This window comes from Nansenia antarctica, assembly GCF_963989245.1.
Source record: "Nansenia antarctica genome assembly, chromosome: 2".
NCBI lineage: Eukaryota > Metazoa > Chordata > Actinopteri > Argentiniformes > Microstomatidae > Nansenia > Nansenia antarctica.
Window position 1 is genome coordinate 71,358,946 of NC_137675.1, and position 16,649 is coordinate 71,375,594.

Here is a 16,649-nt window from a genome sequence, read left to right on the forward strand (position 1 = left end):
ACAATAATATCTGATGTTCTGGCTTATACGTATTGATTATGTATATATATATAAAATAAACTACTAAGTACAGGATAGGGAAAGCCACCTAACAGGATGATTACATGGCCACATCCAGTACATGCACCTAGCTATGTTTTTCCCACAAACGGTTGCACTTACAAACGAGCTAGTTTTGCCAGCTAACATTAGTAGCCACAATGAGCTAGCAACTGCAAACCATATCGAAGAACTTAGCAACTAGCTAAGATCCCTAGCCAACTGCCATAGCTATCTAGCTATATAAGAACTGTCCTGCATGTAAAGGCTTAGTGGGGATGTTAGCTATCTACTGCCAATCTTTAAATTCAAGTAAATATCCATTACTGTAATGGGACTGATTGGGCTATAGCTAGCTGTCCTCATCAAATAAATAGGAGACAAAGAAAGTAGCGAGCTAGCCATTTCATTTGTCTCAGTCATTGACTAGCTGGCGTTAGCTAGTTGTTTTTTGGGGAGTCTCTTTACCTCAAACCTCAAGTTTATTGTCGTTGGTATGATATGGTCTGTAAGATAGCTAACTATGTCATGTCATGTCTCCCATATCTCTTGTCTGATGGTAGAGCTAATCAATTTAGGAGTGATCATGTCCCACTAAAACTAGGGCTGTCTTTGTTTTGCTAAGCTAGCCAAGTCTAATGATCATTAAGATCAACAGAATAGGCTAGCTATTTATCTCCCCTATTTGTCTGACCAAATGATGGCCTTTGGATAATTGCTGAGACTTCAATGTACTGAGATATATTATCTTGAAGAGATCTTGACTCTCAACATAATCTATGAAACTGGTTAATCATGAAATAAGCCTAGAATAGCAACTGCACACCCACAGTCAGTCTGTGTCATGTCCTTGACTGTTAACAAGAAAGACTGCTGCTGTGCCATTTTGTGTGCCATTTGAACAGTGTGCAGCAGTCTGGGTGAGCCACTTCCTCAAGCCCCTGAGTGTCAACAGACACCAAGCACAAACATACATACACAGGACTGGCCAGATGACTTGTGTCAGGTCTGGAGAGTGGTGACATCAAGCTTTTGGCAAAAACCTGTGTCTTTCTATCACAGTAGTACCCATTGTTACTATAAAGAAGAGTGACCGCTTGGGGTATCAGGAAGACGGGGAGGAGGCTGCTAGGGCCCTTTATGGTTTTGGAGGGAGGGTGGTTGAGTAATCATGTTTAGGAGGTGTTTCAGGGGACAGTGGTGTTTGGTAGCAGCTCCAGATGCCAGTACATCAGCTCCTCCTGGATCAGAGCCTGAGAGGATTATTGGACATGTGTTAATCTCTCACCCTATATCTCTAGTAACATGGCCTGGTGCAATTGAGAGTGGGTGAAACGATTTACACAGCTCCTAGTTATCATTATACTTACAAAGAAGAGTGTCTTCTACTATTCCCATCGTGCATCTGGCCAAGCTCCACTTGCCACTCCCTGTCCTGCATGTGCCCAGGACTGAAATAAAATGAGATTGGAATCATTGACCATAAATACATAACTACTATGACAGTTCCAACTTGACTGGTGACTTCACACAGTTGTTTTGCAATCAAGGCCTTGAGTCAGCTCGTTCAGATATCTGTAGATATGATGAGTCCTAGAAGTGTTTATGTGTGTGATAAAGAGAGAGTGGAAGCGCAATTCAGGAAGGACAGCACTCCAGATGTCCTGTGAATCAAGCTTATTTTTCTTAACTTGAACCCTTTAGCTGAGCTCTCTCCGGGCCTCTCCTAATTATCCTCTTTATACCGTTATCAAAACCTAATTAAGTCCCAATCCCACGGGTTTGCCACTGCAGCATCTCAGACCAAGACTAATTCATCTAACCCATCAGTGTTTCCCAGTCGCTTCATTTGCTCACACAATGGTGCATCCTGGTCACGCATAAACGGTATTATGGGGGGAATTACAGAACACTACAACTATTTTTTGCAAAGTTCAGGTCATCGTCATCACCAAACAGGATTACAGCATGTTATCGAGCATGACATTTTTCCAGCCTAGTCTTAAAGCACAAGATTTGAGTATTTTAAGTATTTTGATGACTGGTCTTTCTGGTGACGTCTTTCATGAGTCATGACTTTCTGATGACTTGATCAAGATATTGGGACCGATGGGAAATCCATTATTGTCATCGCATTAATTAATCGCAGCAACTTAAATTAACCGACAGGTGGCGCTCATTGATAAGACTAGCTCGACGTAGTGAGTTGGTGATGATATGCGCCACCCACCAAAACTCACTACGTCGAGCTAGTCTTATCTGCGGCATATCACAGACTGGAGGATGTGGCAGAATTACTATATTTTGGAGGGATTGATTGATTGATTGATTGAAAACTTTATTAGAAGATTTGCAGAAGTAGGTACATGAAAGTACATATTACATACAAGGTCAACTAAAAGGATAAAAACCCAAGAAAGCCACTGGCTTATTTCAATTGGGGTCGTGTGTTTTTTATTAAGTGTGAAAGCTCTCAAACAAAATCCCTACGTATTTGTAATACCTATAAATGACAATACAACTTTAATTTGGGTTGAATTGTGTCTCTTCATGCTTCTAATTGTTGAGCAATATGAATATGATTTGCAATTGTAAGTGATCAGAATAGGCATATTTTTCATGAAATGTGTAATAGACCTATATTACGCATACTCCATCGCCTATTACTTCCGTGACTCCGTTTGAAATGTTTTGTGTGAGTGAAACCTCAAAATAGTCAAATAGACGGACTTTTTAAAAGTGTTTGTCAGGGGTACAGTTGCATGAGGCTGCTGCGCGCATTTAACTGGAATCAGATTACGCACCCCACGCCGGGTGGGTTGGGACTTCACATGAAGTAATGTTGCAAGCTGTCTCGAGGGATCAGTGCAACACACTAGTCTTGCAGAAGAGTTGACAAAACCTGCACCTGCACCCGGAAAATATTGAAACCGACTTCAGCAGATCAATCAAAAGTGAAGTCTTAATTCGAGGGTATTGCACTGGCATCATGCTGGGCAGGAGCAAGACCCCCACTGCCGTGCGACATGGACAGAACGTGGTGGAAGGCGCAGGATCCACTAAGGCGCAGGATCCACTAAGAAGGCTGGGTAAGAAAGTTAGTGCATAACTCATTTATTAAAAAGAATAGCGATATAGTTACCTAACTCGAATTTGCTGGGATTGTACGCTGTCAAACGGAACACTTGCAGTATTATTCACTTTAAAACGGGCAAACATTTGAAGGAGTCATTTTGCGTTCTATAGCTGTTAAGTATTTTAGTATTGATTTATAGCCAATGGCATAGTGCCCTGTAGGTAGCCTAATGTAGGCAGACCTTGGTCAGTAATCAGTGCAGAGCAAGGTGACTGAGTGAGTGGGTGCGTATTGACAACCTAATTTCACTTCCAGAACATCCGTTGGCACGATCGGCAGTCTTTGGCACCGGCGGCAGGCATTGAGTGTTTTTGATTTTGTGTGTGGTTGACTTTGGTGAATCTCTTTCAAAGATCTAAGAAACTTAGTTCATTTATTCACAAATGCCAGACATATTCACTCATGCATTAGTCTGGGTAAACACAGATCAATAGAGTGAGAGGATTTGTAGTGACTAGCGAGAAAAAGAAGACAGAGCTCAAGTGGACAGTGAGTGTGGGGGTTGACAAGTGGTCATGTGTTTGTGAAGTGTCCAACAGCTCACTGACACCCACCCACAGATCCTTACTCACCCATGACCACCATCTCTTGCCCACTGCTCTGCTACCTCTCTTTTACCATTGCTCCCATTCCCCCTCATTCATCCAAACCCCCTCGGCTCATGGTCACACTTCGCCTAAAATAGAGAACTGCTGAGGAGGGACAGAGCACCTGTCAGAGCCCCTGAAAAGCCCCTGGACGTCTGGCAATAAATACTACAGTCATGTCACTCATGTGTGTGGGTGTGGGTCTGTGTGTGTGTGTGTGTGTGTGTGTGTGTGTGTGTGTGTGTGTGTGTGTCTGTGTCTGTGTGTCTGTGTCTGTGTGTGTCTGTGTCTGTGTCTGTGTCTGTGTCTGTGTCTGTGTCTGTGTGTGTGTGTGTGTGTGTGTGTGTGTGTGTGTGAATCTCCCTCTTCTTTTTGTCCTTTTCTCAAAGAACCTGAAATGACAGACCTTTGAAAAGTTTGAAAGCATGCATTGGTTTTATTTTTCATTCTTTGGACTTAAGCATCTATAGAGTTTGTGGAACACAGAACCAATTTTGATATTCTGTAGAGTGTTGGCATATGTAATATCTGTCTGTTTAACAATGGAAAGCATGCACAGTCAACCACTGGGAATTTAACAAATGGAATAAGCGCCTCTCCTTCTCTGGTGCTGGTGCTTTGTATTTAAGTGGTATTACAATAAGTGTTTTGTTTAAAAAATAAAAAATAAACTCTCCTCTGGTGCTGAGGCTGACAGGATACACATAGTAGCGCCCGGTAGCTTATCAGCATTAACTGATTTAACTGATCTAAGATAAGGAATGGCATCCCTGTCTTGCCATGTAATCATTTACATTTACACTTTTGGCATTTAGCAGATGCCTTTATCCAAAGCGACTTACAACAAATACATTTGTTCAAGTAAGTGAATCATCTATCCATCACTAATTTCAAGAAAAAGTAATCTATGCTAGGGCCAGGGGCCATTGGCAGTCATAATGCTAGAAGAAGGAAGAGTTAGGATTTAGTGTATATATTTTTTTATTTACAGTACAGAAACTGTACAGGGGGAGAGGAAGAGGCTTTAGGAGGGACAGTTAAGATGTAGCCTGATTATTATTATTATTATTATTATTATTGTCAATGAAGTTCACTCTTAACCCCTACTCCTCCATGCATAAGGTCTGGACCTGACACATCTAACAGTATAGATCAGGTGGCTCTGCGTATGACTGTCTGGAATGCAGGAAGGTCATGGGTGCTTCTTGCCTAACACAGCTTTGGGTTCTCTCACATGTTGTTTAGTATTTAATCTGGCCACCGGAGTGAAATTATGTTTGAAGTTTCAAACTTGCAGTGTTGGACATTAGCTGTTGTGTTTATGTATGCTCATAATTGCAAGAGGCAGCCACCAGAGACAGAAAGGCAAAGATCAGTCCATTCCCCTAGAACACCCCTGGCCAGTAACAACATGTTTGTATACAAATCAAGTGTCGCCCCAAGACACTCCATTTTAGAAAGAGCTTTTTGGGACCAAAACAGTATTCTTAAAGTAAATATTTATTTCGAGGGATCTTATTCCCAGATTGTTACTGAACATACATTACATACATTAAGTCATTACAACTATTAGAAAGCTTAAATGTTACATATTGCACCTTTAACAGTTTCCACCCGTGTCTGTCTGGGGCCATCTTCTCCAGCCGTTGCGACGTCAGTCCACTCTTCTTTATCTCTTGCTCTGTGCTCCTCCTCAAAGTCATTTTGGGTCTTCCTCTCCCCCATTTTCCTTGTGGGTTCCATGTAAGTGCCTGTTTGGTTATTGCTGTTTTGTTTTGTCTTAGGGTATGCCCTATCCATCTCCACTTTCTCCTTTTCAGCTGTACTTCTATTGTTTCTTGTTTGGTGTGTTCCCACAGGTTGGTGTCATTGATTATGTTTGGCCAGTAGATCCCCAGGAGGCGTCTAAGTGAATTTGTCGACCTCTTCAAGTGCTTGGTCCCTGATAAATATGGGATTTCTGTTTTGGTTGTTGATCTGCATGATTTTGGTCTTTGGTCCATTTATTTTGAGTCCAAGCTCAGCTGCAGTTTCCAGCAGCTGGGACTTGTCTTTCATCTGGTGGTGGGTATGTGAGGGTAGTGCAATGTCATCAGCAAAGTCAAGGTCCTCAAGATGTTCTGTCAAACTCCATTGGATGCCAGTTTTTTTATTATTATTGTTGGTTGTTTGGTTCATGATCGATGCATAAGAGGAAGAGGAAAGGAGAGAGCAAGCAGCCCTGTCTCACTTCAAACCTTTCTTGTGCACATCCCTGGTGGAGCACTTGATTGTGATATTGATTGATTGTAGCCCATACATTTGTTGTTAATCTCCGCTACCAACCCCTCCTCGCCCCCTAACCCCCCCCCCCCCCTCGTCGACGACGAAACACCCGTCAATCAAAAACCGAAAATCGTGGTTACATTTGGGGACAGTTTAGCGGTTTCTCAAATTGGAAACCGCCCAACTCTAGTTGGTAGATTGCCCTAGGAAATAGAAGATTCTGACGCACCCTCTCTGTGTGGTTTTCAGTATAGTCTTCATTGTCTCTTTATCAAGTATGCTTGAAGAGTCTTCAGCTCCTAGGTAATGGGGTTTCTTTCTTTTCATCAATGTTTCAGTAATCGTTAGTATCCACTTCACAGGTGATTAGCCTATGAGTTTCACCAGAGCCCTGTTAGTCAGCTTTACCGGCTTCCTTCTCTCACAACGGGGACATAGGGATGGGCTTTTGAGAGGAAAGAATGGAAGAGTACATGGAAAAGAGAGAATGGAAGAGTAAAGAGAGAAGTAGCCTACATAGACAATGTCACCATAGACCTCAAACCCCAGTGTGCTTGTGTGCTTGATTAGAGTATGAGTCAAATCTCAAACCACCAATGTGTTTAACCCCAGAGCTGTATTGTATTTACAGGAGGACTGCACTTCAGTGGGCATGACCCTCCTATGCAAGCATGAACACATAGCCTAAGGTGTCTGGCACAGGGTTGTGAAGTTTAGCATGTCTATATGAAAACATTCCCCATGCTGTAGGCTAGGTTGCGCCATCCGAAATAGTGGGAGGTGTTTCTCTTTTGAAGCTCCTCCATAATCTACTGCCAATGTTATCTATAAATGCATGTAACCCTGTGTTTTATGTGGTGCTTAATTGGGCTGTGGCATTTAGCCAGAGCTCAAAGTTTACCGTTGTTCTCTTTATAGGCAAAGAGGGGGTAAACTCAGTTTGAAGTGATTATTTTATAGTGCTAGATTAGATTAGATTTATTGTCCCCAGGGGGAAATTCATTTTCACACCACTGTACAGTATACATACAACACCGAATAACACAGACAACAAACAGACACTACACATGACAGATACACAGTACCACACTCAGCGCGGGGATCAGGCTGCGGGGATCAGGCTTTTGCCTAAGCGAGCCTTTTTGCTCCTTAGCGTTCTGTACCTACGCCCGGATGGCAGTGGGGCAAGGTACAGATTGAGTGGGTGGGTGAGATCGTTTTCTATTGTGGTTGCGATGCGTGAGATGGCCCTGTTGTTTAGTGCTGTGAGGTTGGGTGTGGGGAGGGGGTCCAATTATCCAGGCAGCACTGTTGGTGATGCGTGTGAGTTTGGCCCAGTTGATGGCTGTGAGTATGTGGAAAAAGCAGGAGGAACAGTACATGAGGATGGGCTGGATAATGCTCTGGTACAGTAGTAGGAGAAGAGGGGGGGGGGGGGGGGGGAAACATACAGTCCTTTAAGTTTACGGATGACAGATAATCTTTGTTGGCTCCTTTTAAAGATATCGGTGGTGTGTTGGTTGATTGATTGATTGATTGATTATACTTTATTGTCCCCGAGGGGAAATTTGTCTTGGGCATGGTACTTTCCTGCTTCAAGTGCAACAGAGACGATACATACAACATACAGTAGACAAAGTAAACAACAGGACAGCAACAAACATTGAGTGACATTGGCAGCAGTTTCCACCTGGACATGGCATCATTTGGTATAAATATATATTGCACATAACCCTTCAAGTGGTGTTTTCGAATATTGCACATGGCCCTTCAAGTGGTGTCTAAGATAAAGTGCAGGTGCTGGTGATCATGTCCTAATCATCGTTTCTGCTTGAGCGAATTGATTAGTTTAATGGAGAATGGGACAAATGATAGTTTTAAGAGCTTATAATTACATCTTGGCATGCGAAGCTTTCTACCTAGGGGGAGAACTTCGTATTCTGTGGAGAGCGGATGTTGGGGGTCTGCGATTATCTTGTTGGCCTTGTCCAGGACAGCTTTTTCATATAGTTTATTTAGGATCACATAGTCTCTTTCACCTACAATTTTCATAGCTGTTTTGTGAATGCTGACTAGTCTGTTTTTTTGTTGTACAGTTAAGTTGCCAAACCACACAATTATTCCATATCTGATTACACTTTCAACAATGGACTGATAGAAAATTCTCATGATCTGCTTTCTCACCCCATAAAGTCTGAGTCGCCTCAGGTGATAAAGCCTCTGCTGTAGTTTGTTACATAAGCTGTCTAAGTGTGTATTCCAGCAGAGATGGTTGTCTAATTGAATACCTAAGTACTTATAAGAGGGCACCTGGATGATTGTTTGGTCTTTAACGACCACAGGCTCATGGTCAGTTACCTGCCTTGGGTCTAACACAACCTCCTGAGTTTTGGTGAGGTTTAAGATGAGATGGTTGCTGTCGCACCATTTAGTGAATATGTTAATCTCATCATGGAGCACCGAGGGGTCTGTATCTTTATCAAGGAGACTTAGAATTGCAGTGTCGTCAGCATATTTTATAATATGGTTGCTTGGGTGGTTACTTTTACAGTCGTTGGTGTATACTGAGAAAAGATATGGGGACAGAACGCAACCTTGGGGGACACCTGTACTGCAGTGTTTAGTCACTGACAGTGTTCCATTGACTTTCACTTGCTGTTCTCTTTCTAACATGAAGGAATGGATCGATTTGATTAAAGTACTATTGACACCCATGTCTTTGAGCTTTCCTAAGAGCACGTGGGGTTGTACCGTATTAAAGGCGGAACTAAAGTCAACAAACATAATTCGGGCATAGGCCTTTTTGTTCTCGAGGTGCTTGGATACAGAATGTGTGATATAGAGAATAGCATCCTCCGTGCTACGGTTCTGTTTATAGGCAAATTGAAAAACATCTAGCAGTGGGTCAATGTGTTTTCTAAGCAGAGACAGTACATATCGTTCAAAACATTTAATCACAATGGAAGTTAGAGCAATGGGGCGGAAGTCATTATTCTCCATGGCACGAGGTTTTTTCGGCACAGGGATTATAATTGACTTCCTTGAAACTAAGTTTATTGTCCAGTGAGGAAGTGACCATGATGGTTATACTGTTACTGTGGTATGTGTGTACGTTTCTCCTTTGGGTGTGGTTTCTGAGCTTCATTTACGTTCGTAAAAAACAGCGGTGTCAGTGCTGGTAATGTATACAGTGCCTTTAGCCTGTATAAGTCCTGCTTGTCTCCTGTTCCCACATGCCCTCCTCTCCTCTCCTTATCAGGGTGCAAAGTATACCTTGGCTCGTTTCCTAGTCAGTGAGCATTGATTTTAATGGTTTTTAACTCAGGGACTTCATTTGGGTCATTCATCCTCTATGTATGACATTGCAACAGACCATGTTTTTGTAGCTGGTCCTCAGTTCCACAGATAGCCACAGGCAAAGATAAACCAAAGGCAGAGACTAATATAAATAAAGGCACAACGTCGCTTCTTTCATCTCAGGTGGCTGAAAAAGTTTGGAGTTCCTCTGCAGTACGACTGTAGTACAACTACCATCACTTTATCACTTTATTACCGTATTATACTTTTTAAAAATGAATTACCTTACTTGTTTTACTTTATTCTATTATTATTTGTCTGCTGTTATTGCTGCTATTGTTGAATGTTGATCAATACCAATGTCGAAGAACCTGAACCTAAGAATTGTAGGGTTGTACATTAGATGTAATAAAAGCAATTCTGATTCGGATTCGGATAGTGATTCTATCTCTACTATGTCTAATACATCCTTCCCATCCTGACTGCTGTTAGTCAATTCTCATTGGATAATTCTGGTCAATCTTAGCTCTCATTACAGTTGTTGTTACTATGTCTCTGGGAAACCTGAACCAGCCCCCCATTAGATGCTGGAAGAGCAGGACACACACACACACACACACACACACACACACACACACACACACACACACACACACACACACACACACACACACAGACTATTTAGTAGTCTTTAGTCCTCCTTGGCACTCCCATCCCACTGGCTGCAGTATTGGTTCACCATGAGGGAGATCTCTCAGTATCTCTCAGCTTGATCTGGATGTTCATGTAATGGTTCTCACTTTGAATCCTTGCATTGATCACTCAACTCTTCTACTCAACTCTCTTTTTCTAGTTCATTGGTTCTCTCTCTGTCTGTTGATAAGTTTGTATTTGTCACTCTTTCCTTCAGTACCTCTGAAGCTCCTGTACTCCTAATTATTCTCTCTCCCAATCTCTCCTACTCTGTTTAGAGACCTTTCTTGTTGAGTGTTTACATTTACATACCTCTGTATGGTTGCTAGTCAGCCACGTTGTCATGCCGACCCAGCGAAGAAGTCTGTGTCAACATGATTCTCCTCGGCTCGCTGCAGGAGTCGCTATGAACGGGAGACACAGCTCTTAGCCCTGTCTCCATTCCTGCTCACCTCCTATGTGCTTAATTACAACATTATAACTGCATGGAGGAACTGAGGGTGCTGTTGCCAAGGTGAGGAGCCTGTCAGCTGTATATATACAAGCAAACAGACAAACACAGTGTGTGCTGTGTTTGATGGTTTTACTGTGTGAGTGAACGTCTGGTCAGGGTACACACTGTACAGCGATGAAAACTAAAATCATACAAAGTGTCCCCATTATAAAATGTCCTTAATTGTGACCTTAATTTTTTTTCATTAAGGTCACAGGAATAATGGACATCAATCAACATTTCTGTATTCACATCAATGGAAGTGCTAGCTACAAATGAGTATGGTTCAGAAATAATTAAAAAGACTTGAGGAAATGGTATGAATTTGGACAGAGAAGAGGAAAAAACGGACAAGCTTAGCATGGTCACTGACATGCTATTAATGAGGTCATTGGGCTCTGCCTTGCATGTGGTAACAGCTTGGTGACTGTTTCAAACACAGGGTTGTTATGCTGGAGGGTGGGGGGGGCTTCTCTTTGTGTTTGACCCTCTGAGAAGGAGAGACAGTTTGCTTTCCTCAGATTCTGGGTGAGGCCGCTGGCATGGGAGGGGGGGGGGGGGGGGTTTAGTTGATTCAAAGGAAATAAAAGACCAGGGGGGCATCCCAGCCAACATGTTTTGAATAAATCTTTGGAGATACACTCTAGAGACTCAGAGAAGAGAGAGAACGAGAAAGGGAGAGAGAGGAGGGGGGGGATTCTTTAGGTTCTTTTCCTCTCTTCTGAGGATTGAGAACACAATTGCACAATGTATGAGATGTTGAGGTGTCTCATTCACCTAATGCTGAAAACCATTTAGACAAATGCCAAACAGAGAAAGAAATAGATTCGACCTGAGAGATGGATTGATATTCTCTTTTTGTTTTGAGTGAAGTGAGAAGTTTACTGAACACAACACATTCACCATGATGGGACAAGTCTTATAATGTCTCTGCCTCCCCTCTTCCTCTCTCCCTAGTCAGTCTGTGATCTTAAAATAGATAAGAAAGATGCCCAACATTTCCAGTCATAAGTTGTAACTTGAAGATCCATGGCAGAAAGTCATCAGGGATAGCTGGTTCTGTTAATCACATTAAGAGTTGTTGTTTTTTCTGGCTGAATGTCCTGTAAGTCCATACTGGAAGTTTGCCAGAAGTTTCTTCTCTGTGACCTCCCATTCTTTCAAATCCCTCCTCCAGTTTCTCTGTTGGCCTGCCTCTGGCCTATGAGGGAGATTAATCATAGACATATTGGCTGTTCCAAATCTGTTCCAAATCCCAGAATATTGCTGCTCGTTTTGTTGTTCAGCGCTCCAAAGTCTAACTTGCCTTATAATGGCTCCAAACTAATCTTTTAGAATACAAACAATAACAATAACCTTAAAGTGCATCGTTATGTATGAAAATGTTGGTAAACTCTTGGGTCACTCAATCATGTTGTAACTTTCTGCTGTACCCTGATTAATGCAATATAGCATTGCAATATAACATTGAAGAGAAGCTATTTTTGCTATAGATGCTAAGTTTGTCCTCCATTTTGTCCTTCAAGAGTAGCTGAATACTTACATACTTCCATAGCCAGTCTGCTCCTTCATGGTTGGACTACGAACAAACAACTGCAGCCTTCAGCTGCACCCTTAATGAACTTAATGTCCGCCTGGTCCTTGACTCCTCCCTGGGTTTTGTGTATAAAACGGAAGTCTGTTTATGCAATAAGGATGAGTGTGTGGCCTGTATTTAGGAGGCATGGCAGTGCTGCCAAAGTAGGATTAGGATACTGCTTTATGAAGTGAGGTGAGTCATGAACGGCCACTGTCAAGCCCTCGATACTCAAACACAGCAGCAATCTCGGTTTTGCTTTGATGCAGGTGTGTGATTTTAGACTCCAGGACTGTAGTAAATGTACACTATATTCCCTCCATTCACAGCTTTCATCCTGACATGATTCAGACGTTTTATGAGTCTCTGTCCAGCAGAACAAACCAGGCTACTTCACAGTCAGTTTGATAGCATGCCTGAGAACAGCTCATAGACTGATATTTATGACAACAGACAGACTGAACTTTCAATGACTTGCCAATGGACCTCAGTGTGTGTAAACTAACTTGGAAATAGAGTGAATGAGGTCATGACTGGTGTGTTACTGAACTATGACCCAGAGTGTATGATACACGCCACAGACACATGTAATACTCTTATCATGCAGTAATATTCCTTTACTCAGTGTATGACAGTTAAGAACGACCCAGTGTGTGTGTGACAAAGACCTAGAGTGTGTGTCTGTGTAAAAGAAAAAAATAATTCTTCCTTCTTCTAGCATTATGACTGCCAATGGCCCCTAACCCGAGTATACATTTTTCCTGCTATGACTGATGGATAGATGATTCACTTGGTCAAATATATTTGTTGTAAGTCGCTTTGCATAAAGGCATCTGCTAAATGCCAAAAATATAAATGTAATGTAAATGTGTGTGTGTGTGTGTGTGTGTCTTCCAGGGCTGCTGGATGACGAGGACGTGCGTATGATGATGCAGGGCGCCAACATGGTGAAGGTGCGCTCCCAGAGGTGGCAGAAAAGTCGGAGCCTCCGCCTGCTAGAGGACGGAGTCACAGTGTGGTGTGAATCCACCAAGAGCTCCCGGAAGGCCAAGGCCCAACAGTCCTGTGAGTAGCCGGGAGGGGGGGTGGGGAGAGAAAAGGGAGGGAGGTGGGAGAGAACCGGGAGGGATTGATTAAAGGAGAGAGGAGATGTATGAAGGGACAAGAGAGAGAAGAAGGAGAGGGAGGATAAGGGTGGTGATGAAGGGAAAGGGAGGAGAGAGGGTTGGAGTGGTTAGATCAGATGGAAAGTAGAGAGGAAAGGGATTCAAAGTTTGTCAAAGAGTACAACAAAATGCATTTATGTTCTAGAGGGGGCATCTAGGCATCTAGGGTCACAGCCATTGAAAGCGACCTCGGAGCAATTAGGGGTTCAGTGCCTTGCTCAGGGGCACTTCGACACGTGGCCCGCCAGGGATTCGAACCGCTGCGTGCGGCCAACTTTGCGATCTTTAGATGCCGGCTCTACCAGCTGAGCCACAGCCATCCCTAGAGTGTAGTCACATGAGAAGGTCTCTAAGAGGGGATGTTTTGGGTTTCTGAGTCATGATTGGAGACATTTTATATTGAGGTTTTTAGTTGTTGGAAAGGGAACTTAGCCGATATCAGATTAGGGAACAATGGCCCCGCCGTCTACAGGAAAATAATCTAGAAACAAATCAACAGGACTTCCACAAGTACACTCCCTGTCGCAGCCTATTCTACAGTCTTGGATGTGATTAAGCGCCCTCATTCAACCACCCATTGTCCTGAATTGTTTATGCTTTTCATCTTGGTTCACTGTAATGCCCTCCCTTTTACCGTACCTTTCCTTTGATTAAAGGGGTAATGTGCCCTCTTAGTGACTGAGCTCTAATTTCAGGCACTATACTGTAACTCTGGGGGGGGGGGGGGGGGGGGGGCTGGTGGAGGTAGAAATCGGAATGCAAGGAATGGAATCAGGAATGGGGTGTCCACCAACCTCCACTGCGTGTAACTTGGAGTAACAAGTGTGATCCATCCATGCTGTACAGACAGACTGCTGAAGGTTTCATACCGGTCACTTCTATGAGGAAGATATAAGGGACACATTTCCCTGTGGCAATAATGTGCTTAGACTAGAATCAGTAAGGCACAATGTATTGGTTTACCTCGGCCTAATGAAGCCCTAGCAGGCAATGGATGGATCTGAAAGAGATGCTGGCACACCATATGAGTGCACTAATGATTGGAATCTCCCTTAAAATGAGAGAAAATGTTGGCAGTCATCTTATGCTTCGGCTCATTAGACTGCGGGAACGCTATTTCTAATCTCAAGGTTTTGACCCCATCCCCGTTTCTCTCTCTCACATACTCACACACACACACATACACACACACACACCCACATCCCCACATCCAGTACTCAAGTTGTAAAAGAAAATCAGGGGGGATGGTGGATTTTATCATATGGGGACAATTTTAGTATCCCCACAGCATCAGTGCCTTCAGTGTCAGTGACTTGGTAAAAATGTCATTGCATGTGTGCGCGTCCCCTCGCCTACAGTATTTTACTCAATATGCGCAAAACTAAATACTAATTGAAATAGTAGTAATACCACGTTCATTGATAAAATGACATAAGGGATGGAAAGGGGGGATGGCAGTTTTAGAAGGGGGATGATTTTTACTGTTTTTATTTTAGGGGGGATGCCATCCCCCCTCATCCCCCCTCAACTTGAGTGCTGCCCACATCCCTGCCTACACTCAGGTTTGAAATGTCACTTCAAACTTGTTTTCACAGAGCAATGGCTAGGATTTTGTGAGCAATTTTGAAGAGGTAGAGAGGCGGGGGCGTCTACACACAGAGCGTAAGAGGTGGTCCGGCGCAGTACTTTCAGTCTAGAGCCCTCCCAGGCCAGTCACAAATCTCTGTATAGTTTAATCTCTTTTCTCAGTCCAGCTGGATAGTTCTACACTTACTAGAAACAGACACACTCTCAGATGGCAGATCTTTAGAACGTCCTTCAAATGAGAGGCTGTAGGTCTGGTTGATGTGTTTCTCTCCCTACTCCGTATGTCAAACATACAATCTGGGCTCTACTTACAGGGTTCTCAGGGCCATGTGGGTAATTATTGCTTTCATGAACTACAGTTTTACTATGTAGTGAGATTATAGGCCAAGCACATTTGTATTCTATATGATTTCCCATTGTAGGGTGCAGCCACATGCATGGCCTCCCACGACTGTCTTTGAGGTTGTTATTTAAAGAATCTAAATATGCTCCTTCTGACACTCCTATAATTCCAGAGTGATCGCAATTAAGGAGTGCTCGCTGTTCTGTTACAAGACATTTTTGGAGAGGGAAAAGTGGACAGGTTTTGTCATAAATTAGACACCCTTGATGAGTTAATCTATAGAGGGTGAAATCGTTTGAAGTGTAGTAAATCAGTATGTTACAGTGTGCACCCAAATGTGCGTCTTGCCCCGGCGGTGGCTATGGGCAGGGCAAACATGCATGTTGCCCACCTGATGAAAAGTTAAGGAGGCGTGTTTGAATGTTTAATATAATAATATTAGTATTTACTGTACGTGGACCTTGATACCACTAGCACCCCCCTGTTGGCCCGTCGGCCCATCGGTCCCTGCCCACCCATGGTGTTGGTTCTGGCACTGTGCCTGGTCGCTGTTATCTTACATGGCATTTGTAGAGAGAGCAAAGTTGGTGGGATGTTCATTTCGGATAGTCATACAAGCATGATCTAGTATACCAGTGGCCTAGATTATACACACACACACACACACACACACACACACACACACACACACACTGTATGTTTACTCAATTACTCAAGTTAATGATGATAAAAGGCTGAGGAGGTAGTATAATGTGAAGTTCAATGTCATGAGAGTGTTATGTTGTGACTACTATGTTGACTCAGAGAGCATACAGCCACCTCAAGTCATCTCAAGTGGAACACAACACTTCCTTAATAACCACCACTATGCTGACACCGCTGCTGCCAATGTGTCAATGATTTGTGTGAGGGGCTGGGGAAAAGAGGGTAGGGTTAACTGGCATTCATATGATATCGCATCTCTCTTTTTTCTCTCTCTCTCTCTCTCTCTTATTGCACAATCCCCCCCCCCCCCCCCCCCCCCACTCTCCCTCAAACAAGCAGCCTCAGCTACGGGGAATAGATATGCCCCCAGGCGGGGTGAGAGGGCAGGTGGTGGGAGTGGGTCAGGGTTTAATGCCAGATTTAGAGTTAGTTTGATAGTGTTGCAGTGGGTATCTCCCAGCACTGCTCAACAATGACACGACACTGGGTAAGGGCAGTGTGACCACTTCAGCCACTTCAGCCGTCTGTGTGCATATACTATGCACACACACACACACACACACACACACACACACACACACACACACACACACACACACATTTACATTTACATTTACATTTTTGGCATTTAGCAGACGCCTTATTCCAAAGCGACTTACAATCAATACATTTGAATACTAAGCATGTGAATCAGCAGTCCACCATTCGTTGCAGGGAGAGTACTCTAGCTCGGGCCCGGGGCCACTGATAGAAGGAAAAACC

The 16,649-nt window shown here is 43.3% G+C and overlaps 1 protein-coding gene across 1 annotated transcript in view; it reads left to right on the forward strand.

Annotated features, from left to right (window-relative positions):
• The first annotated feature begins 2,901 nt into the window (after positions 1 to 2,901).
• LOC308151948 (1-phosphatidylinositol 4,5-bisphosphate phosphodiesterase delta-3-A-like) overlaps positions 2,902 to 16,649 on the forward strand; it is a 25,789-nt gene continuing 12,041 nt past the window's right edge. The window contains exons 1-2 of the mRNA XM_080524849.1: positions 2,902 to 3,128; positions 12,984 to 13,151. Of these exons, the coding sequence (XP_080380975.1) occupies positions 3,029 to 3,128; positions 12,984 to 13,151 (268 nt within the window). The 5' untranslated portion in view covers positions 2,902 to 3,028. The remainder of the gene's footprint in view (positions 3,129 to 12,983; positions 13,152 to 16,649) is intronic.